Source organism: Macadamia integrifolia, chromosome 4 (genome assembly GCF_013358625.1).
Source record: "Macadamia integrifolia cultivar HAES 741 chromosome 4, SCU_Mint_v3, whole genome shotgun sequence".
Lineage (NCBI taxonomy): Eukaryota > Viridiplantae > Streptophyta > Magnoliopsida > Proteales > Proteaceae > Macadamia > Macadamia integrifolia.
In genome coordinates, this window is record NC_056560.1 from 19298468 (window position 1) to 19322670 (window position 24203).

Genomic DNA, 24203 nt, shown 5'->3' on the forward strand with positions numbered 1-24203 from the left:
CGGGTTCTCCTAGGAATTTCTGTTGGAATCTCTCGTAGTGTAGCTAGTTGGTCTGTAAGCCTTCAAATGAGCTGTGCATGGGTTGACTGTATTCCTGAGTGCCCAGCGCAGTCTTTTGAGTCTAGTGAGGTTGGGTCATTATCACTTCCTCGATCCCTAATGGAACGTGGTAACATATTACAATTTCCAGTTTGCGATGAAATGTCAAGCTTACAAGGGGGGGGGGGGGGGGGGGAATATACACATTTATGGGAACTAGAGAGAGAGAGAGAGAGAGAGTCACAATTCTTAAAATCCTAACCAGACACTAGATCATCATTCCTTAATCTTTCCAAGGTATTCTCACGCAATTTTGCTGATAATGAGTTCGAAATGTGATGCTATGCAGTTTGCAGAATGCAGAGAATTCTCCCTCCCAGCTCCCTACCTCATGTGAAGGTGAAGAATTTTCACTACGAAAACCAGCCACAAATAATTTTGTTCCAAATGTGATGCAATTATGATCAGATATTGCTCTGGTGAATCAAAAACCCCTCTCAGGAACTCCTAAAAAAAATATTCTCCGCATGACAACTACAGATAGTGAGCAAAAAAAAGGGAGAGGGAGCAGGTTAGCGAAACAAGCATGGTATATCAAAGGTATGTTCTGAAAACTGAGATAAAAGACTTGAAATCAAGAGGCATAAACTCAAAAGAGTACTAGTGAAACATGATACACAACTGAATTGCAAAAGGGAAGATGGTGTGGTTACCTTGGAATTGAAGTGTGAAGTAGCAGTCGAGACTCCTTTTTATGGAACCTGTGGCACAGTGAGAACAAGTAGGGCCATTAAGAAACATAAACCAAGTGATAGAAGGTTTTGGGCCATCGACCACCCATGCTATCTTCTTCTTCAGACTTGAAACAAAGAAAGAAAGATACAGAAATAAGAGAGTACTTTGTTCCTTCCTGATGGTGGCTCAAAGGAGAAAACAACTGTTGATATAGTTACACTTTTTCAGGTTTTTTTCCTCACCTACTCAACAAACTATCGCATCTACCATTACATTATTTACAACTCAAGACTGAATTCAGAACCCCTAATTATTCCAAACTACAAATGAACCTCTTCTCCTGAACTCACATGGCCGGAAACCATTCATAGCCTTCCCCATTAATGCCATCGCACCAACGCTTGGAAATGGCTTCTTTCCACATTCATATAAAGCTGACTTGGAGCTTTGAGGCTCACTGACCAGATTTACACCTGGCTTCACCAGTTCTGCAACTGCCTTATTATGGCACCATCTCTGAACCCAAGAGTACGTAAGATCTGAACATTCCTCCACAGAACCAATAGAAGGGGATTTTGCATTCCTTGATAACATCATCGTCTTATTGTCCATCTTTCCCTTTCCAAAATTTTTAACTATCATGTCCTTTGAGGTGCTGGGATTCATAACTATGCCGAACAACTTATTTGCTTTTCCACTTGTGGATGCATTACCCATTTTCAAATACTTGGTACCATGGGGAAGATTTGAGGCATTTAGCTTGAGACTCTTGACCCATCTTCTGTCTGGCTCGAGGCATTGGTGGCTGTCTCGATGAGGACTGAAGGTTGAATTATCAGGCTGCTTAGGGAGGTAAAGGAGGTGCTCCACCTCCAAACTCTCAGTTCTTGAAGAGTTCAACCTCCTGCCATCCATATCACCTCCTTCAGCAGATGCAGGCGACTCTTGGTTCATATCAGGTAAATCAGCCACTACTGTTTTCCCCTTATTTTTCAGGGAAGCCATTGTTGCTTGAGGTTCTGCATTTTTTTGGCATACATCCTGCACAAACAGGTATTTTGAAACAATTAAGATATAGTGGTTCCCATGTTTACAACACGAAATCCACTGCTATATCAGCAGATTCAAAGCATCAAGGGACAATCAACAACTTAAACATGGAATTCATCCCCCCCTCCCCCCTCTCCAACCAAAAAAAAAGAAAGAACCCCAGGCGAGAAACGGTGACCTTTCACCCAATGGCTATGCCAACCATTACCAGCGTATGGCAACAATCCCCAGAAATTCTTTCTGTTAGCGGAGAAAAAGAATAGATTGATGTATTTTAATGAGCATATATACACAATAATGTAAATGATGGATTATAAAAGCTATAAACAATATACTTGATCAGTGAAAATTCATCTGAAGTCTGACATGTACGCATGTTGTGTCCAAAGGCAGAAGATTCTTCTTAGAGAGGAAGATCCACATCCCAGAATCCAGAAACATAGGGATCTAATGGGGCTTCATTTTGAAAAGGTAACGAGCTCAAAATCTTGCAAGCCCAATTTTATATGGGAATGCCATGATTAGAATACTTGAAACACTATAAGCTTATAAGGTGAGCTTTTGTGGAAACTACTTCAAGGTGTTCGTGGCAGTTTCAAGATTTCTTTAGGATTAGTAATAGTATTTTGTATTTCATCCATAAAAATAGAGATGAAGTTATATAAAACACATCGATCATTAAAGAAGAGTTTCTTTGGCTGGTGCATATTTTTGTCCATGGTATTGCCATCATAATGTTAGTTGGTGGTTCCAGCTCTATCAAGGCCCTGTCCAAGATCATGCAGACCTTAACAGAATTCAAATCCTTTGAACATGTAACAGCAGATCATATACCCTCAAAATACCGAATAACCAAAAGAGATGGATTGATTACGAACAAGGTTTTAGAGATCAGGATCCAGGATTGGATCTGGATAGGCCAATCCACCCTGACATATCCTCAAGGAAAATAACCCAGGATCTCCTGTACCTAGGATCGGAAACAATCCAATCTCGCCAATCCGTGACTGGATCCATGGATCCTTTAATCCTCGATGGCAAATGATGTGTCACAAATCAGAGTGCCCCACAGAGGTGCATCAGATGGAATGCTTATATTGTGTAAGTCAGGAAACTACTGCATGGCATCATTAGCTGAGATATTAAAGAAAAATCAAGTAGGGAATAGCAAACAAGTCGAGGACCAATGGTTGTGTGTGTCAGAATTGTGCTAGCTAGGCTCAATTGTACCTTTTCTGACGGATAAGAAGCTTCGCCTGCATAACATATAAGAGAAACCAATGCATCAGGTCAGAAGGATTATTACAAGGGCAAATGTTTACAGTATCATATTTCAGTTGTATATATTAACAAATATTAAAGGACCAAGCTTTCCACAATACACACGGAATATTTAGGTACACTTTAATAGATACCTGGAAGCAAGTTGCTTTCCTGACAAACACCAACATCCATGGCATCAGTTTCTGCCGATAATTCATTCTTTAAACCTTCTGAACCTGGCTTAGCATTCCATACATTACCTGTTACTTCAGTTGTTCCAGAGTTCCTTCGAGATTGCAGCTTAGTTCCTAGGTTAGTACCAAGACGAAAATCAGGTGGCAAGGTCAGCAATTCATAAAATGCATTTCCTTTGAGTTTTGTTGATACTTTTGATTCTCTGTTCTCCGACAAGTTAACATCTGGTTTTTTAATCATGAGCAAATGATGATTTGTCTGAGAAATCTTTGTAGGACTTCCAGGCAGGGCATCCGCAGAATGCACAGTTGTGCATCTTCTCAGTGAATGACTACCATAATTCAACTCTTCTGATTTGGTGACTGCTGGAGGGCAGCTGTGGCCTGGTAAAAACTCAGAACCAGGAAAGGGACATCTTTTACCCTGTTTGCCAATAAAAATTGGGAATCTCACTTCACTGGTTGAAGGATCTCATAGTTGTTGACTCTCACAATTCTCCTCCAGGGGTAGGCCATCAGGAACTAAAAATGTAGAATAAGCATGGTCTCTAGTGGCAAAATTGGACTTTGTGATACATTCATTCGATGGTAGAGGATTATTTTCCATGCGTCTGCCCTCAGAAGACTGTAGCGATAATCCTCGGGTCTCAAACCCATACAGCAGAAAATTGGAAACTGAGGCTGTATGGTTGTCCTGCAAAGTCCTTGAAACAGGGAAGTTTTTCTTCTCTGGAGATTCATAAGGTTTCACCAGATCTCCTGACCTTTGTGACACACCTTCAGCAGGATGGCATGCTCTCAATAATTTTACTCCAGTTGGAGCTGCTGATGCAAGAACTCTCGAAGAAAGGTGAGCGTCATTCTCACGCACAGAATTAGTACCAAATTCAGACCTGTCATCAATCTGAGATATTGGTTGATGTCTTCCATTGAAAGATAAGTCCTTCTTGGAAGTCAAAATACTCTTTTTCCTTTCATCAAAGTTTGACATTGGAAAGGATTGCCATTTTCTGACATTGCTGTAGTTTAATGACTTCATTGACAATGCCTCATTTCTCATTTTAACTCTTTCAGTTTCAGTTACTGCTCCAACTTTGGCAGAATGGTGACCATCAGATTCCATCCACAAGCCCCCCGGGCATCTCCATGCACTACCATGCTTAGAAAAGTTACTTGGGCTGCCATTTACTACATCCAATCCAGTGTCCTTCCTGGACTCATCAGCTTGAACCAGCACGGATTGCTGCTTATAATCATGACCATCTTTCTTTTTCTCATCATCAAATGGATGGTTATAAGCCCCTGATGACTCACAGCTTGTTCGGCCCCAGTGAGCCATCCACAGGGAATGATGAGCATGCATAGATTCCTCAGGTTTGGTGTCAGTGTCATCACAGTTCGACATCTTAAATTGGAAGATCTCAAATTGATTGAGAACAAAAGGCTCCGCTTATTGGTTAATCCCTTTTGAGAAATGTTGCCCAGCTGGTAGTGGCCACAGTCCAGATTTACATAGAGAAAGAGGGGGGAGGGGAAAGAAAACTTCAATTAGCACATTGATGAACAAAGGATAACAATACATTACATCATCATAACAAAGAGTTCTACGTCCCCCCAAGGGGGGTAGCCAAGTTGGCAAGGGTCCTTTGCCTCGGAAACTTGTGGTTTTGAGTTCGAGTCCTCTTACCTCCTTGAGGCCACTCACACGGGGGTGTTTAGTGCTCTTCACTGCTTGGAGTGAGAGTTGATTGGTGTTCATTCAATCCTGGTATGACCCAGTCCATGAGGTTGTGGGGTCACTATGGGCCCACGGGACTAGTCAGGCTGAAGGCCTAGATACCCGTCATTAGCAAAAAGATAATATATAAAAAATAAAAAATCTATACAAGGATTACATACTGATTTAAAGTAAAAGTATGTTAACCACTTCTCCATCGCTAGCATAGATATGTAAAATCATTTAATGTTTGATTGTAATTGTATATTTTTCCATGTCTTTATACGTATTGTCAACAAATACCAGTACATAAAGTTTAAGTTCTACCATTTAGGTTCATTATGCATTCCTAATGGAGGTTGACTTCCAACCATGGTTCAAGATCTCACCGAGATCTCAGAAATTTCGTGACTTTTTTTTTTTTTTTTTTACTGAGACGAGATATGCTACGAATTACAAAAAGGACATCATCTCGGTCCAAATTTCGATACAGTTTCGGTGAGATACCAAAATGATATCAACCAAGGCTTATAAATACATCTCCCATTTAAATTCTTTGACATGTGGACCCTCCACGATGATTTCCTTCCCATAGTTAGAATCCTGGGCAACCCCAACTCCTGTCTTTTCATCTCCACTCATTGCTTTTGCCAAAAAGCTCAAATCTGTCAAAGCTGCTCTCAAAGTTTAGAACTCTTCCACCTTTGGGAACATTTCTGAAAGAGTTAAGGACTGTCAAGGGAGGCTTGAGACCACATCCAAACTATGATTCAGCAGGACCTCCTCAATACCTCTCTTGGCGAGGAAGAAAACCTGGTAGCCTCTGAGCTGTCCTCTCTTCTTGCTCAAGAAGAAAGCTTTCTTCGTTAAAAATGTAGGATCAAATGGCTTCAGCTAGGGGACTCCAACTCCGCCTACTTCCATCGCTCTCTCAAAGCCAGGAACAATTCCAATTTCATTCCCAACCTCATCTCCTCCTCTGGTTTGGACCTCACCGCCCCTTCTGAGATTAAAGCTAAAGTTGTCTCCTACTTTGGCAATCTCTTCCATCTGTCCTTTCCCTCGCCCTCTTCTCCCTCCCTCCCCCCCTAACCTCCTCAACAAATTTGTCCCCACTAACCTGATCCCCTCCCTCACTGCCATCCCATATGATGAAGAGATTTTGGCCGCAATCCTCTCCCACAAATCCAACTAAGCCCCTGGCCCTGATGGATTTAGCATGGGATTCTTTTCCTCTTGTTGGCACATCATTCGAGATGATCTCATCTTTGCCATCAGAAGCTTCCTCAATCCTAGCCAAATATTGGGGATAAATCATACTTTTCTTTGTCTCATTTTCAAGAAAGAGGGTGCAAATACAATGGGCGACTTTAAACCTATCTCCCACTGCAATCTCCTCTACAAATTCATTGCAAAAATCTTGGCTAACTGGATCCAGAAGGTAATAGATTCTCTTGTCAGCCCTAATCAATCAGTCTGTATTGCAGGTAGAAGCATAGCTGACAACATCATCCTCTGTCATGAGATCGTTAGAGGCTTCAACCGTAAATCCCACTCTTCTTAGGCCCTCCTCAAGATCGATATCCACAAAGTCTTCGATTCATTTCATTCGGACTTCATTTCTAAAGTTCTCCTTTAGATGTCTTTCCCTCCCTCTTTTGTCCATTGGATCCACTCCTGTATTTCTACCCCTCGTTTCTCAATCCTTGTCAATGGTAGCCCTGCTGGATACTTCTCGTCTGAAGTGGGCATCAGACAAGGATGCCCTCTTTCCCCCTTCCTTTTCTCTCTTGCCCTTGAAATCCTCTCCTGATCCATCTAATCCTCCACTGATCTCCATCTTATCTCTCCCATGCCTAAGTGCAAGGCTCTCATGCTCACTCACCTCGCCTTTGCGGATGATCTTATGATCTTCTCCAAAGCTGACCCTCAATCCATCTCCTCCATCATGTCCTCCCTCTGTCTCTTGAATCCCTTTCTGGCCTCCGCATCAACCTCCTCAAGTCTAACATTTTTCTCTCAGGTGTCTCTGAAGCTCGAATCTCTCATCTTCTTGCCATCTCAAGTTTCACCCTTGGCACTCTCCCAATTGAATATCTGGGCCTTCCCCTCATCTCCTCTAGGCTCTCTTCCCAACACTGCTCCCCCATCCTTGACTCTATCAAGAAAAAGCTTCAGCTTTGGAAAGGCAAGCTTCTTTCCTATGTTGGCCGTCTTATCCTCATCATATATGTTCACCAATCATTATACCTCTATTGGACTGGAATCTTCTCCATCCCCGCTTCCACAGCTAAGTTCATTGATTCCCTCCTCTACTCCTTCCTCTAGAAAGGAACTGAATCCACCAAATTTCTCCACCCCATCAGCTAGCCTAAAGTCTACTCCCCCAAGGAGAAAGGAGGGTTAGGCATCAGATCCATTGCCGAGACCAACTCTGTTGGTATTCTCAAGCTCATTTGGAAAATTGCTTCCAAACACCAAAGCATCTGGGTCTCTTGGATAAACTCCTCTCTCTTAAAAACTGACTCACTGTGGACTGTCTCCCCCTCCCCAGACGCCTCCCCTATCTAGCGCTCTATCCTTAAAGCCAGACCCATTGCTCTCAGAGGTCTCTCTTACTCTATAGGCGAGGGATCCTCCACCTCCCTTTGGTTTGACCCTTGGCACCCTTCCGGGATCATTACCAACCTCATCTCCCCGAGATCCATCTATTCCTCTGGCCTTCCTAGATCCGCGAGGGTCGTTGCTATTCTTTCCCCCACTGGCTGGTCCCCTCCCCGCTCCTCCCCTCCCCTCCCCTCGCCGACCTCTAGTCAATCCTCCCCCTTATCCCTCCTGGCCATCGAGGTAGGAGCAATAAAGTCCTTTGGACCCCATCTCCCACGGGCTCCTTCACATCGACCTCCGCTTGGGAATTTATTAGTATCAAGTCCCCAATTGTTCCCTAGCATAAATCCGTATGGTTCAAAGGCCACATTCCCCGCCATAGCTTCACTATGTGGTGCGCCCTCTCCAACTGTCTCCACACCCAATCTTTCCTCATCCATAGGCACATCCAGACTTCTCTTGCTTGTTGCCTTTGTTGGAATAGCACCGAAGATGTTAACCACCTCTTCTTCTCCTGCCCCTTCTCCTCTATCTGGAAGAGAGCCCTCAGAACCATCTGGCCATCCAATAGAACCATCCTTCCTTTATCCAGGGAATGGCAGTGGGTTGACATGACATTTGGCGGGTCTACCATCTGTGATACTATTGGGAAGCTCACTTTCGCGGCGGCTATAAACCATATTTGGATGGAGCGCAACTTTCGGATATGGACTTCCAACCCCCAATCCTTTGATAAGATTTGGAAGGCCATCTCTTTCGAGGTCAGCTCCAAGATTGGCATCATTAGGCCCAGTACCGTCCGTAATACCCCAAGGAACAGGCTCATTGTTGTCTCCTGGGGCCTCCCTCCCACCAGTATCTCCCCCATCCCCCCATGATGTTCCCCTCCCCCTGTCTATGGGTTGCTTTCCTTTGTTCTTAGGCCTCTAGGCCTCTTTGCCCCCACTTTTGGGCCTTAGGGTTTTGTCTCCCCCCCTCTCTTTTATTTTTCCTTCTTGAATATTCTTTCTCGCTTAGTAATGAATTATTTATTCATCCAAAAAAAACATCTCGTGAGGGTCTCGGCGAAATTTTGGCTCCTCCTTCCATTTGAACACAAAATCACTCCATTGTCCACTAATTAGCCACATCATCACATCTATTGCCTTGAAGATCGCTCCAAGTTGAAGATCACCACTTCCTCCAAAACCTTTTTTTTTAAATAGTAACATAAATACATGTTGGATAGGGTTAGATTTTTTTATATGTTAAACACTAGAGGCCGACCTATGACCTCATGGAGTTGAATTTTTTTTTGTTTATAAATAATTTTTTTTTCTGATTTAAAAAATCCATTTTCCATCATCATAAATTGTATTGGTTTTCTGGTTGATATAGCTATGATGGAACTCAAATATATATATATGTGTGTGTGTGTGTGTTACTCCCCATTAAATGATCTACGACTCTATCAGAGCGAAATTTTTTTCGAGGAAAATGCACATTGACTCCATCGTACTGGGTGTGGAATCCAGCCAAGCCGTCATCGTTCTTTCTAGTAGACAATCATTATAATTAATGTTGTATAACTAATATTTTTGGGACTTGGGATATTGCCATTTGGGACTTTGAGATTTAAGAGTAAGAAGCTCAGTGGATGACTTTAGTTGGGACTTGGGAGTCAGAGAGTTGCATAGTATTACTCTAGTACCCTAAATATTAGTTAATTAATGTTGAGGTATATTTTGATCAGGGCTTAGATGCATTATTTAATTGTTTTACTGTCATATTATATATTTTTCTAGCAATGAAGTAGGTAAAATCTCCAGAACAGTTTGACGGTTGCTACCAAACAAGGGTGCAACTCTAAAACACTGTCATGTTCTAATATTTTTACAAATTTAAGTTTTAAGCATGTTTATTAAGCTTAAAACAAGCTACCCACCAATATAGTTGTTTGACCACCGAAATAGTCAACCGAGTTTTAAAAAAAAAAAAAAACCAACTCATCAAGATTTTTGTGTTTCGGTGGTTTCAGCGAAACGAGATGAGATTTTGAACCTTGCTTCCAACTCCGTACTTATGACAATATTTGGAAAGCCTTATATTTTGATGTTCGCTATAAGCTTACCTCTTTATGTATGAGATATATTAGGGATTTCCCAAGGAACAGGCTCATTTCACCTAGGGACTTCCTCCATTTTGTCCACCCCCCCCCCCAAAAAAAATAATTGCCTTTGATCCCCATTCTTGCTTAGTTTACTTTACTGGCTAGTTTTTAGCTCTCCGCCGTCAATGGTTGTCGTCCCCTTTTCTTTTGTTGAGGTTCCTCCTTGGGTGTTCCTTCCTCCCCGCCCCCTTTCTCCTTATATATTCTTCCATTTTTTATGATGAATTATTTATTCATCAAAAAAAGAAAAAAAAATTCTTCCAAAATTTTCAAATATATAAACTCAAAAAATTTTATATTACAGAAATCACCCTGCAGTTGTTAGCTTACAATTTATATTTATAAAGCAACTTATCAAATCCTAAACTCTTTTTCAATCAATCTTTTGATGAGGTTCCTCCTCGGGTGTTCCTTCCTCCCCACCCCTTTCTCCTTGTATATTCTTCCATTTTCGATGATGAATTATTTATTCATTAAAAAAAAAAAACCTATTTTATATTAGGGAAATCATCCTGCAATTGTTAGCTTACAATTTAAATTTATAAAGCAACTTATCAAATCCTAAACTCTTTTTCAATCAATCCCATTAATTACATTCATTTAGAAAGGGACCTGAATGTCACTATGCTTGCCAACCACGGTGATCAATTACATGTAAAATTTATTATTTGTAGGGACTTACTGGTATTCTTGTAATTTTTCTTTTGAAAAGGAAAGCCACAACTTTGACCAAATTTGGACCATTCACTCACTTGACACAATTAATATCCAAAAAAAAGGGGGAGAAAGTTGTGGTCACGCACTTGTTGGATAATGCTAGTCCCACATTTTGTCTTTTTTCCCAGGCCCACCCCGGGAAAAAAAATATATATATATATATATATATAAATCCCACACTTTTTTGCGACCCATAATATTGCCTTCTTTATGTCCAAATAAAACTTTATTCTACCGTTCTTCCCTTCGCAAAATTAGTATTGAACACATGAACTCAAATGGCTGGCTTATAGCTTGATATCTGATAGAAAATACTCACCAAAGTGAATTGTCATAGTTGTTTGAATGAGAAATTTTTATAACAATTCAGGCCTTAGTCTTGAGCCTTAATCAACTTTTTTTACCACAACACAATCCTATGAATGTGGACGTAGTGATAGTAGTGATAGTAGTTTTGTCGACCCTGATGCTTTGGCATCAACATTTGGGAAATCCCTCTTTTGTTGTTATAAAGAAACAATTATCTCACTTATCTATATATTTTCCTTCTTCTTATGCATTTCATTGTGAGACATGTACTTTGCTAAACATTGTTGTTCGTCTTATCCCCATCATGGTAATAGATCTGCAGTTCCCTTTCATATTGTGTATACTAATGTTTGGGGGCCTTCTCCAACTACCTCCTTGTTAGGCTATCGTTACTTTGTTTCATTTGTTGATTTTTCTCGAACTACTTTAGACCATTCTTATGAAACATAAGAGTGATATTTGTGATTCCTTCAAAAACCTTTATCAAATGGTCTACACCCAGGTTGAAACCAAAATTAAAATTTTCCAATTTGATAAGGAGGGGGGGGGGGAGTACATGTATAGTGGCCTTCAAGACTTTCTTTTACCGATAATGGTATTATTGACCAACTTGCTTGTGTTATTACGCACCAACAGAATGGGGTAGCTGAGAGGAAAAATCAACATTTATTAGAAGTCGGTAGAAGCCTTCTCTTTGGCATGGCTATTCCTAAAACATTTTGGTCTAAGGTTGTTCTTACTACTGCTTCCTCATCAACCGCATGCCTACCAAACTCCTTGGTTCCAAAATCCTTTTAACCTTGTCTCCTTAGGCTTCTGCCTTTTCTCTCCCTCGCAGGGTTTTGTTATGTGCACATTAATAAATCATCTCGCACTAAGCTTGATCCCAAGGCCCTCAAATGCCTCTTCTTCAAGTATTCTTCCACTACCAAAGGCTACAAATGCTACCCCCCATCTTCTCACAGGCGGCTTCTCTACAAAGATGTCACCTTCCATGAATTTGTGTCTTTCTTTGCTTCTAATCAGCATTCTCTTCAGGGGAGAACATTGGAAGTAAACAGGATGTTGATGCCATTCCATTTCTTCCTCCCTTGCCTATTACTCCCTTTACTCTTGATATTAAGAAACATAAAGAGGGGGAGAACATTAGAAGTAAAAAGGTTGTTGATGCCATTCCATTTCTTCCTCCCTTGCCTATTACTCCCTTTACTCTTGATATTGGGAAATATAAAGAGGTGGATGTTGTTGATAGTGGTGGTTTTGCCAATGAGAAGGAACCTATTGTGTACAAAAGAAAGGAAAAGAAGACCTACCAAGAGTATTCTTTGGATCAACATCCTGAGCTCTACCTTCCTTAGCCGGAGTAACATCCCTTGTCCTCCTTTTGAGCTAAGACCTCTTTGTTGATATTAGAAAGGGAAAGAGAATTTCTACTGGTCCTATAGCCCAGTTTGTTTCCTATGATGCTCTCTCTCCTACAAGTGTTGCTTTTACACTTGCTCTTTCCTCTGTTTCCATTCCCAAAACTGTTACTGAGGCCATATCAAACCCAAAGGATGTGGAGAATGTCTTCTTCCATGGTGACTTAGAGGAGGAAGCGTATATGCAACCTCTTCCTGGCTTCAAGTTTTCGACAGCTAAAGGAAAGGTGTCTCCTCAAGAAGGCACTATATGGTCTCAAACAGTCACCAAAGGCTTGGTTTGAGAGGTTCAAGTAGGCTATTTTGAAAAATGAAAACTCCTAGAGTTGAGCAAATCACACATTATTTACTCAACAGGGTAATGGCACTATCAAAACATTAAATGTTGATGATATTGTGGTGACTGGGGATGACAAAGATGAGAAGGCTAGGCTGAAAAACTACTTGGACGAACAATTTGAAATCAAAGATCTTGGAAACTTGAAGTATTTCTTGGGAATTGAAGTGTTAAGGTCTAAGAAGGGAATAATAATATGCCAAAAAGGAAGTTTGTGTTAAACCTGTTGAAAGAAAAAGGGATGTTGGGTTGTAAACCAGCAAGTTACCCTATTGAGCATAATCAAAAGTTAGGAGAAGATTGTGGCCTCTCCCCTATTGATGAAGGGAAATACCAAATGCTAATGGTGAAGCTTATCTATCTACATTTGACTCGCCCAAACATTACTTATGTAGTGGGAGTAACGAGCCATTTTATGCATGCTCCTAAGAGTGGGCTCTTGGATGCTATGTACCGCATCCTCGGATGCTTGAAGCCCTCTCCAAGAAAATGATTATTGTATGTCAGGAACAACCACTTGAGGATAGAAGATTAATCCGATACCAATTGGGTTGGAGCCATCTCTGACAGACGGCCTACATCAGGCTATTGCACATTTGTGGGAGGTAATTTGGTTACATGGAGGAGAAAGAAACTTCTTGTTGTAGCTAGATCTAGTGCAGAGGTAGACTTCAAGGCAATGGCTTATGGATTTTGCGAACTCATATGGTTGAGACAGTTCCTTCTTGAGTAATGGTTTAACACTGAAGGATTTATGCAACTCTATTGTGATAATAAAGCCTCTATAAGAATTTCCCATAACCCAATACAACATGACAGAACAAAACACATTGAATTAGAGCGGCATTTCATCAGGGAAAAGATTGACTCTGACAACATCTACACACCCTTCGTGAAGACTAGTGATCAATTGGCAAACATCTTCACCAAAGGACTCATTCCTAACCACTTCAATACCCTTTTATACAAGCTAAGAATATATGAAATTTATTCTCCAACTAGAGGGGGAGCGTTGGGTTTATAAAATAGGGGCACTTTATGAACTATTTCATTATTAAGTAGTCATGTTTTGTATTTTCTCTATTTTCCTTTTTGCCTTCCCAGAGAAGCATTTTTAACTTCCCAAATATAGTTTGAATCTAATACAGGTGGGAAGGGCTCTTTTCTCTCCTCGATGCGCAGTCATTGCCTCTCTTCCTTCTCTCATCCTCTCTTCTTCTTCTTCTTCCCTCATCTCCTCTTTTCTATTCCCTTATCCCTAACCCTAATCTTTCTTTCTTCCAACTGTTTGAGGTTGCCACAAATGCTTCTCATGTTGGCATTGGTGGTGTCCTTTATGCAAGGAGGTTACCCCATCACTTTCTATAGCGGAAATTTGAATAATGCAATGCGGTACTTGACCTATGACCATGAGCTATATGTTTTAGTACAAATGCAAAAACATTGGAAACATTATTTAATCAATAAAGGTGTTCATACTTCTGTTCAAGGTTTTGAATATCTTATCATATCCACAACTTTAAGATACCGATACAATACCTTAAAAAAATGTATCGACTGTATTGGATCAATACGTGAACTGATAGTCAATACATTGTCGATAGCTATCAATACACCAATACAGCCACAAAACATGATCCATGACTGCAAAACACTTGCCGAGAGCTCCAATAATAAGGCATTTTAAGCTTTATTTATCAGTCTTTTTTTTTTTTTTTTTTTTTTTTTGGGTGGGGGGGGAGGGACCTAATTTCTTGCTTCTACTGGAATAAGCGTGTTGATTTCATCATCATTTGGTGATTAAACAGCCTGCAATCAAGGATCGAAACAAGATTTGCACTTGAACTTTTTTTATTAGGTCCTAATTTATCCTATTCTATCATTCTATAGGGGGTGGGAGGGAAGGTATGAACTAGGAGACTTGAACCCAAGACCTCTTGGTAGGGTGGGCTTTAACACACTAAGTACGCTAGTCACTTGTTCACAAACTTGCACACTAACATTTATTTTATTAGAAATTCTAATTCTTTTGCTCAAATATTGATTTTTTTAGTGTTTTTTTTTTTTTTAATAGATCACTATATTAGTGAAAAAAGACCTTAAATTTTATAAAACTAGGATTTTTTTATTTTTTTTATTGATATGCATCTATACCCTAAATCTTCCCCAAATTTTTTTCCCGTCATCAGTACATGTAAGAAAACTCATCTTTTATACATAATCAATTGAATACACTAGTCTTGTCGTACTTTGTCCTTTTTTATACATGATATATTTACATAATAGACAAAGGGAGCGTTGGCGTAGGCAGTGCTCACGGACAGATTACCACTTCCCTACTTATTTATAGTGTTTTATTATTCAAAACTCTATTTTGCATTTATTCTAAGCATGTTTATACGTTTCTTGACCATTTCCATGAGCATCCTTAGCATATCTTGTGTCTCGAATACTTTATAATTAGTCCCTCATAATCACCCATTTGATACGATACCCGATATTGATACTTTGAATCTTGCTCTTCTCCAATCATGAGGCATTCAAGCACTTGCACTCTCAAAGGACAGTGAATAAATCGACAAACCAAGTAGGTGGCTTATCTCCAAGATTTCATGTTTGCTTTGAATTATAATTCCGGAAAGAACACAGTTGTTGATGTGTTGAGTAGAAAATTACCGACTTTAAAAACCTTTTCAGCCCAAGGCATGGATACAGATCATGTCAAATAGGAGTGCCTTTCATATTCATATTTTTCTACTGTTTACCAGACCTTACAACAAGTGGGTACAGATGCAAAATATTCACTGCATGAACAATTTCTCTTCCTGAGAACACACATATACATTCCCAATACATCCTTATAGCAGCCCCTTATTTGAGAGCTACATGGAAGTGGACTCAGAGAACACTTTGTCAAAGATATAACCCCTTCTCAGGTGGCTGATCTCTACTACTGTCCACATCTTCAAAGGGGCGTTCAACACTTGATAGCAAGGTGTCGTACATGCCACCTTGCCAGGCGAGCGAAGCAGGATTATACTCCCCACTGCCTGCTCCTCACGGTGTGATGAGTTCTAATAAATCAAAGTAAGATTTAATGGACTGAAAGCATCCACAGGACAAAGCTGCAGTGTTCCAAGCTTAGGTAACAATAGGACATAGAAAATAAGATGTAATAACTGATAAACCAGCCATCTAATGGGCTAAAAATCTGGTCGAAGATGGCCTAAATCTGCTGAACTTGTGGCCAAATTATCATCAAGAACCAATGGTTGAATGGTGAATAATGAAGATGGACAGAAAATAGAAACTTGAGGGGAAAAAAATAGTAACTCTAAAATATGAATAACTTCCAGATTCTATATCTGATGAACCTGCACTTTTGGACAAGGCCCTAATAGAGAAGAACAACATATCAAAAATTGGGCTGGCCTATTTGGAATCATTAATGGAAGTCTGAGATCACTAGTAGGGAGAAACTACTCATGCAAGCACTGAAACCGAGAAATAGAACTAGCAGAACATGGAGTGAGTAATAATGAACTAAATCACAGAGAACGGAAACAAAGGTCGTAGAATCGAACCCACAAAAGAAGAGTTCAGATTACATTGACATCCCACGCAACATGTAAATTTCTAAAACTCAAGTAAAGATGGAGGAAGAAAAAGGGAAAAGGGGATATGACCTGGCTTCACCACCAATGCCCGTGGAAGGCTTCACCACCTTGGGTTTGCTGCTGAATCACCACAGTAGCATGCCCCCCACAAAGAGAACTCGATAGAGGAATATACCCGAAACCATGGAGCTTGTACTCCCTTGCTTGTATTTATATCACGGCTGGCTACAAAATTAGTAACTCTCAATGTGTAAAATATAACTTAGGTTGCAAGTAATTCAAAAATGGTAACCCTTCTATAAGAGAGATCTAATAACTACTACACCAAATAAAGTATCAAATAACAACTACTAAAGATCTATGGACTCGACAACTAAGAATCATAACAAAAATCGAGACTAAAGTAGAAGTAACTACTAATAGAAGGTTCTGGCAACTTGTCTTCACACCAGGGCCCACATATGACTTCTAGAACAAGAACCAACACTGTGGATCACTGTAGGGCTTAGTCCTTAAATCGTGGTCTCATTGTTGGGAATGGATCTTCTTCTTGGACGAGACTGCATCACCATGGCTTTTCATCAATATGGAATTTGTACATGGCCCACCCACTACTCGGGAAAAGCATGGTTCCATATTAGTAGTGGTGGACAGATCCTCAAAAATGACTCACTTCATACCTTGTCAAAAAACCTAACGATGCAACCCATATTGCAGCCATATTTTTCAAAGTGGTGCAACTACATAGACTACCAGAAAATATTCGAAATTTGATTGAAATGACTGAAATTTTGCAAAATATTTTCGATTTCAACAAAGGTTGAAATGAAAAACAAGTGCAATAGCTGGGTCTTACCATGTTTCGGTTGAAATTTCGACCAAATGCTTCGGACTTCACTATTTCAGTATCATTTAGGCCAAACCATTTGTATAAATGCATGGTTTTGATCTAAATTTCCCATTTCAATGAAATTTCGAACATGTTTCAAGTTTTTTAGTATCATTTCGCTACTTTCGACTTCAAAGAGGAATACTTCCTAGAATACCTCAGCTTTTGTATTCTTTTTTCCAAATCACTCCCATATCTTTGCAATGGATCATGTATAACATTTGATAATCATGAAATGATTTCTAATATTATGTTTATTTATTCCTAAAGCATATTTTAGTTGTTTCAATAGAATTATGTATAAAGCATCGTACAATGTACACTAACAACCTAGATTCTGAAGCCAAACAACTATTTTGGGTGTGTTTATTTGCAATCTAAGGTTCCACAATGTTTAAAGGGCCTAAAATATGTTTCCTAGAAGTTTGGGAAACTAATTTGACCATTTGGGCCTCAAAACCATCAATTGAAACCAACAAGATTTCAGCCAAAAATTTTGCGATTTCGCAAAATTTCGGTTTCAAGCCTGGTCATTAAACCTTGCTATCGGAAATGATTGCTTCCGATCGTGAAGTTAAGCTCGTGAGTTATTTTGGAAGGCTATATGGGTGAGGATGAACACAAAGCTACATACGTCCTTTCACCCATAGAAGGATGCACAAACCGAAGCTCAGGCAACCTCTTGTGGTGTCTTGTACGAGTTTATAAGAAAACTTGGTCATCAATACCCGACATTGATGAGTTCACCTACTATGGTTCCATCGACCACACCACAAGTCAAACACCTTTCGAAACACACTTGGTATCCAGCCCAAGAGGCCAATAGATATGGTTCCTCTCCCTTCTCATGTTTGAGTTGACATCAAGACTAACGAATTCATACAACACATCATTGAAGTACTCATAAACGTACACCGACACATTGCAATCAGCAATGATGCATATAAAGATGCAGCTGATAGCACTGCCGACTCATTGAGTTTCATCTGGACGACATGGTGATGGTACAAATTGCTTTGGAGAGGTTTGCAGTCGGTACCAACATGAAATTGCACCCTCGAAAGATGGGTCCATTCAAGGTGCTGAAAAGGATCCGACCCTACATGCTTGAGTTGCCACTTAACAGTCCATTAACAATATTTTTTTTGTTGATGTTCTTGATCTTACTATATATATGGGGCACCATCCCGATGAGAATGTTACCAAGCATAACCTATGTTTGCCATAGCTTGCTTCACCAAACAAGGACAAGATTGAAGATTTTGGTAATGAGTTTATTGTGACATGACAAGGAGGCGGTTACCACTCTTCCTGGTCAACTAGAAGGGTCATTTGCGGCATGATTGCACGTGGATCCATGAAGATGATTTCCAGTGCAACCTTGACCTTTACGAGCATTACATGCCCTTTCCACATTTGAGAGATGAAAATTTTCAAGCTGGGAAAATCTGATGTAGATAAGTTTACTGCAAACAATATCATCACAAGAAGGGAGGAACCAAACCTACAATTGCTTGAATGAACCTGTTATGGTTCAGTTGAACCAAGTTCAGCTGGTTCAGGCCAAACCAACTAGATCTATGTGTTTTATGGGTCACCCAAAACCGGTTTTATTTAATCCAGTAAAAGAAGGATCAAAAGTAATCAATGTATGTGCATAGAACTTGAGAAGCATTATCTCGTTAGTTACAACTATTATCTAGAACCTCAAAAGATATTATTTAAGTCAATAAGCCAAATAAATTCCATGAAAATATGCAGTTCATTAAATGGTTAGACAGTCTGGTAGAAAGTCTCAATCAGAGTCTAGAAACCTTATAGCTACTCTATAAAAGGGTTTCTTGTAAGCATTTTGAAGTAAGTTAAAAGTTGAATGAAGCTTCTGGTTTTATCAATGGTTGTGAGATGCAATGTAGCTTGATGAGAAGCTGGATTGTTTTGTTAGATGCATTGTTTTGGTTGGTGAGATCCTACTATAGGCCTTGGTGAGAATCCTTGGTCATATCCCTCCTATCTCTTTCTTTCTTCTTTTGTTCTTACGATTTTCTGAGTTTATTCACCTATTTGTTCTTATGTTGTGCTAGTAGTTTTGTTGTTGTTTGGTGGAGTCCCGAAGGTGTTTGGTTGCTGATCTACCAGGAATTGACATGGTTCGGAATCCCGGATTTAGAGTTTTTAAAGTTGATCAATTCTGACTGTGGTCTCACCTCCCTGTGATCCTACCTATTGAGGATTCTGATTCTGTTGCAAGAACTGAACCAGGATCCCATCACCCGAACCCCCCCCCCCAAGGCTTCTCCACAAATCTTGGTCATATTGATTTAAAAAAAAATTTGGCCCTTGAAGCATCGGAAAATTGGGCAAAGTTACAATATTAAACCAGCTAATTAGTATAAGCACATTTACATCGTATAGAAAGAAATAATGGCAAATCATATGATAGTTAGGTCTACATATAGTTGAGCCTCTTATGGCTTATTTTCGAAACATGCAGATAAAAGTGTAGGTAGTTAATGTAAAATGTAAATAAACTTCGTGCAGATGCGGAAGGAAATCTGGAACCGAGACACATATAAAGGCACAAAAGAAAATATAGAAGCTTATTAGCAGAACGGAGCGATATATCAGAACCTAACATGTGTTAAAACGGATTCTAGACATATAGAAAGTCAAATGCAATATAGCGTGAAGCAAGATCTCATCAGCTAGTTTCGTTTCAGCAAAACAGACGTGATCCTCCAGAATGAAAAGAAAGAGTTAACCAAATCAACCTATTTTCGATTCGAAATACAACTACCAGCGCCTACACAGAGAGAGAGATAGAGAGAGAGGGAGGTACCAAAACCGCTAATTCCAAAAAAAAATATGGAAACAGTATGACACAAATCTCTACCAATAATTCGTGAAAGAGGGAGATCCATATCAAAAACGGCCACATCCAGTTGAAAGTCAAGTACAAACAGAAGAAGAAAGAACAAAAAAAGGAAAATTGAAGATCAGAATTCACAAGTCCGACTGAACCTCTCAGTATTCAGTCTAACTAACCTGCGTCTCTGAAAGCAACAATTCTGAGAGTGAGAAGTAGTTCCACAGGACACACGCAACCACCACTACAGTCGCAATCAGTAGCTCGAGCGATCCATATAACAGAAAGAAAGATAGAGAAATAGGGTCTCTGAGAAGAAGAAGAAGAAGAAGAACAGAGTCCGCACAGAAAGAGAAGGAAGGAGTGTGGGTTTATACTTCTTGCCTACTGCTGCTAAAGGCAGTTACAGTGTCTGGTAGAAAGGTGTAATATTACATAAAGAAGTAGGAGATATGTGGCCATAGGCTATAGGGAGAAGGGTTTGGCAGAATGGCGGTTCCTTGCTTTGTTAGGCAAGAGATGAGAGGTAAAGAAAAAGCGAACGAGGCCTCTAAAGCCGAAGCTCCACTTCGGCCACGTAATCATTCTCGCTTCAGTCCAAAGTCCACGACGTTTCTTTGCTAACTTCTGGCAGTAAGGGCATGTCTGATGTACTGAGGATCCTGCTTCTCCAGGGTCGAGTCTGGACAGATTTTCACCGTATACGCAACAACCCTACCGCCCTGCTCTACCACTCATCTCCCAAATATTAACTCCCCTCCATTGTTAACGCCATTGTCAAATGACACCTATCCTGGCTGTAATTAGAAACTACGCCTTTAAGTCATAAAAAATATTTCTAAAACTTGTTTTCTGAAGTCAAGACTCAAGAGTGATGAAAATATATTTTAAAAATTATTTATCATTAAATTATATAGAGATTTTTTTTTATGTTCACGAACACTATTTTTTTTTTAACCAAGATGTTTGATACAGAATAAATAAAAAAACACACATACACACGCATACAATGCATACGATAGGATTCGATCTCTTCACGAACCCTATCTCAATATCTCAGCATGAGCATATGAACCTAGTGTGATGAATGGATTCTCATTCACCACGTGGTAGAAGGAAAACTTAATCCTTATATCATTATTATTAAGAGTTATAACTATTTTACATATTTTTCAAATATACATATGAAATGATAGTATTTATCTTCATTTAAAAATTTTGTGTGTTATATTAGAAGGGGCAAAAATAAAGATGACAAATTTTTTTACACCTTGAAAGGGTGTCAATAAGAAAATTTCATAGTTAACACTCTCTATTATATGTTAGTAGTTAATTTTGATGCAATCATGCCTAGTTATAAGGAGTTTCACCTTCTACTTGGTATAGAAAAGATAAAATAATATAATCAAAATAAAATTGAAACAAAAAAACATTATTATAATATTGACATAAAAATGACATAAGTTTTTGATTGTCCAAAATACTCTGCCACCTATTGTACAAAGGTTGAATCGATGTCATGCTGATTTGTTGGTGACAGCTTCATGTAACGAATGCTTGTTTACACTAAAAATGACTCTGACATGTCAATAACATTATGACAAGAGAAAATCTTGTTGCAACCACGATAAGTGAAAAAAAAAAAATAGTTGTAATCTCACTTAAATTCCTTTTTCCTTTTCCAATGATGTTAAATCCGATCATTTCGCATGTCAACTTGAAAAATGGTTTGAAAATAATTTAATGACAATGACTTCCATTGTATTAACAAACTTTAAAAAAAAAAAATAAAGAATGCAATCAAGGGAAGATTATATATTCACACTTCATCATTTCAGTAACAACAAGATACGCCCATTATATAATGAATCAAATGTGATAGGTTGTTATTTATTAATATATGTATGATTGGTCCTCCTCCGGACATTTAATAAATTTATAAATAAAAAATGAAAGATCGAGCCTTTGAAGAGGAAGATGATAAAAATAAATAAATAAAATAAAAAGAAAAATGGTACTATCTTTAGAAAGTAATGTTCAGTTTGGGTGTCCACTTCCAACAACCACTCACTCATGATATAAAAAACAAATTGCTAATGATCTATCCAATCACAAATTGAGAGTGTCTACCTTGACAAAGAGAGCAAATCTTATTATCTATAACCATGATAATATATTGTTCATTATAATAAGAGCAAAATGTCTTTGTTTTTTTCCTGTAAAATATATGACATTTTTTTCAAAATCAATACGAGGATTAGAAAATGAGAAATATTTATTGAACACGATAACAGAAAATGGAAAACAATAACTATTTCAATGGGTCCCTTCAAAATTTAGAATAATAACTTTCAAAATAGTTATGGTATTTTGATCATTGGTGATCTTGGCATCTAGAGCCAAACTGACCTCTACCATGCAGCTGGATTCATTCCCTCAGTCAATTGCGTTTAGACATGCTTTTTGATCATGTCAAATAAATAAATGCAAAATGGTATAAAAATGTGAATTAAAATTTATAAATAATACCTGCCTTTTATAAAAGAATTGCAACATTACTTCAACTAATAGCGGAATAATAATGCCGGTCAAATCATCGATTAACCTTCTTCCATGGTGGAGGAAAACTTTGCCAATGAAATAAAGTGTGGTAATATTTGACCATATATATATATATATATATATTTCTTCTAACTATCAAGCATGGAAAGGTTTATACATTATATCCAAATTATATACCGATTGCTTTTTAGTCATAGCCTCTTTGGCTAATTCTTTGAACATTAGAACATATTTATTGTTCGTTTTTTAACAAAATTTAGGGTAGAAAAAACTATGTGAGGAAACATATGCTACTAATAAAGCAACAATCATATGTGAAGGGCGTCATCCCCATTGCTCCTTTCAAAACTCTACCCACTATTTCATAAACTATAGAAAGTTCTCTCCTTCTTTTTTTTTCCCCAATCTTAGTTTAAATTTTTTCTTCTTCTTTTAAATTAATCGTAGAACTTTATATTTATTATCTTAACTATTTTACAAAATAAAAAATAAAAACCTATCCTAACTATTTAATAGTCATGTCTCATGGTTTCATTGGAGCAATGGGCCAAGACATGAGTAAAAAGATAGATGCTAATTTTCTATGTACACTTTTAAAATAAATATCCCTCTAGTTGTAATTAAAAAAAAAATCAAAATCAATTTCTCTCTAATGATACATAGTAGATTATTTCAATATCCATGTTCTCTGTTTAAAAAAGAAATCATATTCTCCATGGTTTATCCGAGAGAGTTATAAATTTCCCTTTTGAAAGTGATTGTGTCTCCACCTAAAAAAAAAAAAAACAAAGAAGTGATTGTGTCATTTTATAAAGGAATCCAAAGATATGGAAATCATTCGCATAGAAAGAAACAAGAATCAATATATCCATAGAGGAAAAATAGCAATGTGGGGGAGAATTATAGTTCAACATCTCAACAAAAGGATAAAAAGTTGTGCCTTCTTATAAAGGATGGAGTTGTTAAAACTAGCTTGGATGTGGATCTCATTTTGAAACAGTCTTTGGTAAAACCGACTGATGGTCCCCACAAGTGTAGGTGTCTATCCCCTTGCCCTAAGTGGTAGCAGTTTTTATGAAAAATAAAGATCCACCCAAAATTCAAAATCTTTTTCTGGAGAGTTATCAATAATGGACTTCTTACTAAAGACAGATTATTGAGGTGGGTAGACATTGACCCTTCTTGTGGACGGTGCCGCAAAAATAGGGAGACTTTGTAGCATGTATTTTTTTAATGTGAAGAGTCCAAAAGTATCTGGCATGCTAGTCCTCTAGGCTTCAAACCAAACCTTACCCCAATGACAACTGTGAATTCTTTGGTAATGCATTGTTTTAACTCCTGCCTAATCCCCAAATCAGACCTAACATGGTTCTTCTCTATCTTTATGTTTACTATCTATTTCATTTGGAGACATAGAAACTAATGTGTATAGTGGACACATATCCTCAACCAGGTAGAATTCTGGATATCCTATGGGACACCAAACAATCGACCCATACATCAGGTAATATCCAATCCACCATCCTCAAATCATATCACCCTATCACACATAAATAAAAACATCATCATTATCACTAGTGTTAAGGAATCTAAATCAAACAGTGCAGCATGAGTACTATGTCTCATCTCATATGGAAACTGTTTACTAATAGAAGCAAATTTTTGTGTGACAGGACAGAATGGTGAGGCGGAGGCACTAGGACTAATCCATGGAATGTCAAAGGCAGGGAG

At 38.7% G+C, this 24203-nt stretch overlaps 1 protein-coding gene across 1 annotated transcript; it reads right to left on the bottom strand.

The window, feature by feature from the left end:
• Positions 1-919: 919 nt before the first annotated feature.
• On the bottom strand, positions 920-20500 carry LOC122077063 (F-box protein At2g16365-like). Its single transcript, XM_042642832.1, has 4 exons — positions 20090-20500; positions 3240-4766; positions 3055-3080; positions 920-1815 (listed from the first exon to the last, which is right to left on the bottom strand). Exons 2-4 carry the CDS (start codon positions 3520-3522, stop codon positions 1081-1083), a joined length of 1044 nt encoding a protein of 347 aa, XP_042498766.1. The 5' UTR covers positions 3523-4766; positions 20090-20500; the 3' UTR covers positions 920-1080.
• Between the last annotated feature and the right edge of the window lie 3703 nt (positions 20501-24203).

Excerpts from the sequence above, each read along its gene's own strand:
- LOC122077063 (XM_042642832.1), bottom strand. The coding sequence starts at position 3,522 with ATGATTAAAAAACCAGATGTTAACTTGTCGGAGAACAGAGAATCAAAA. Across the intron at positions 3,081-3,239 it reads GGAAAGCAACTTGCTTCCAG|GCGAAGCTTCTTATCCGTCA; the intron begins GTATCTATTAAA and ends TATGTTATGCAG. Across the intron at positions 1,816-3,054 it reads CTTCTTATCCGTCAGAAAAG|GATGTATGCCAAAAAAATGC; the intron begins GTACAATTGAGC and ends CTGTTTGTGCAG.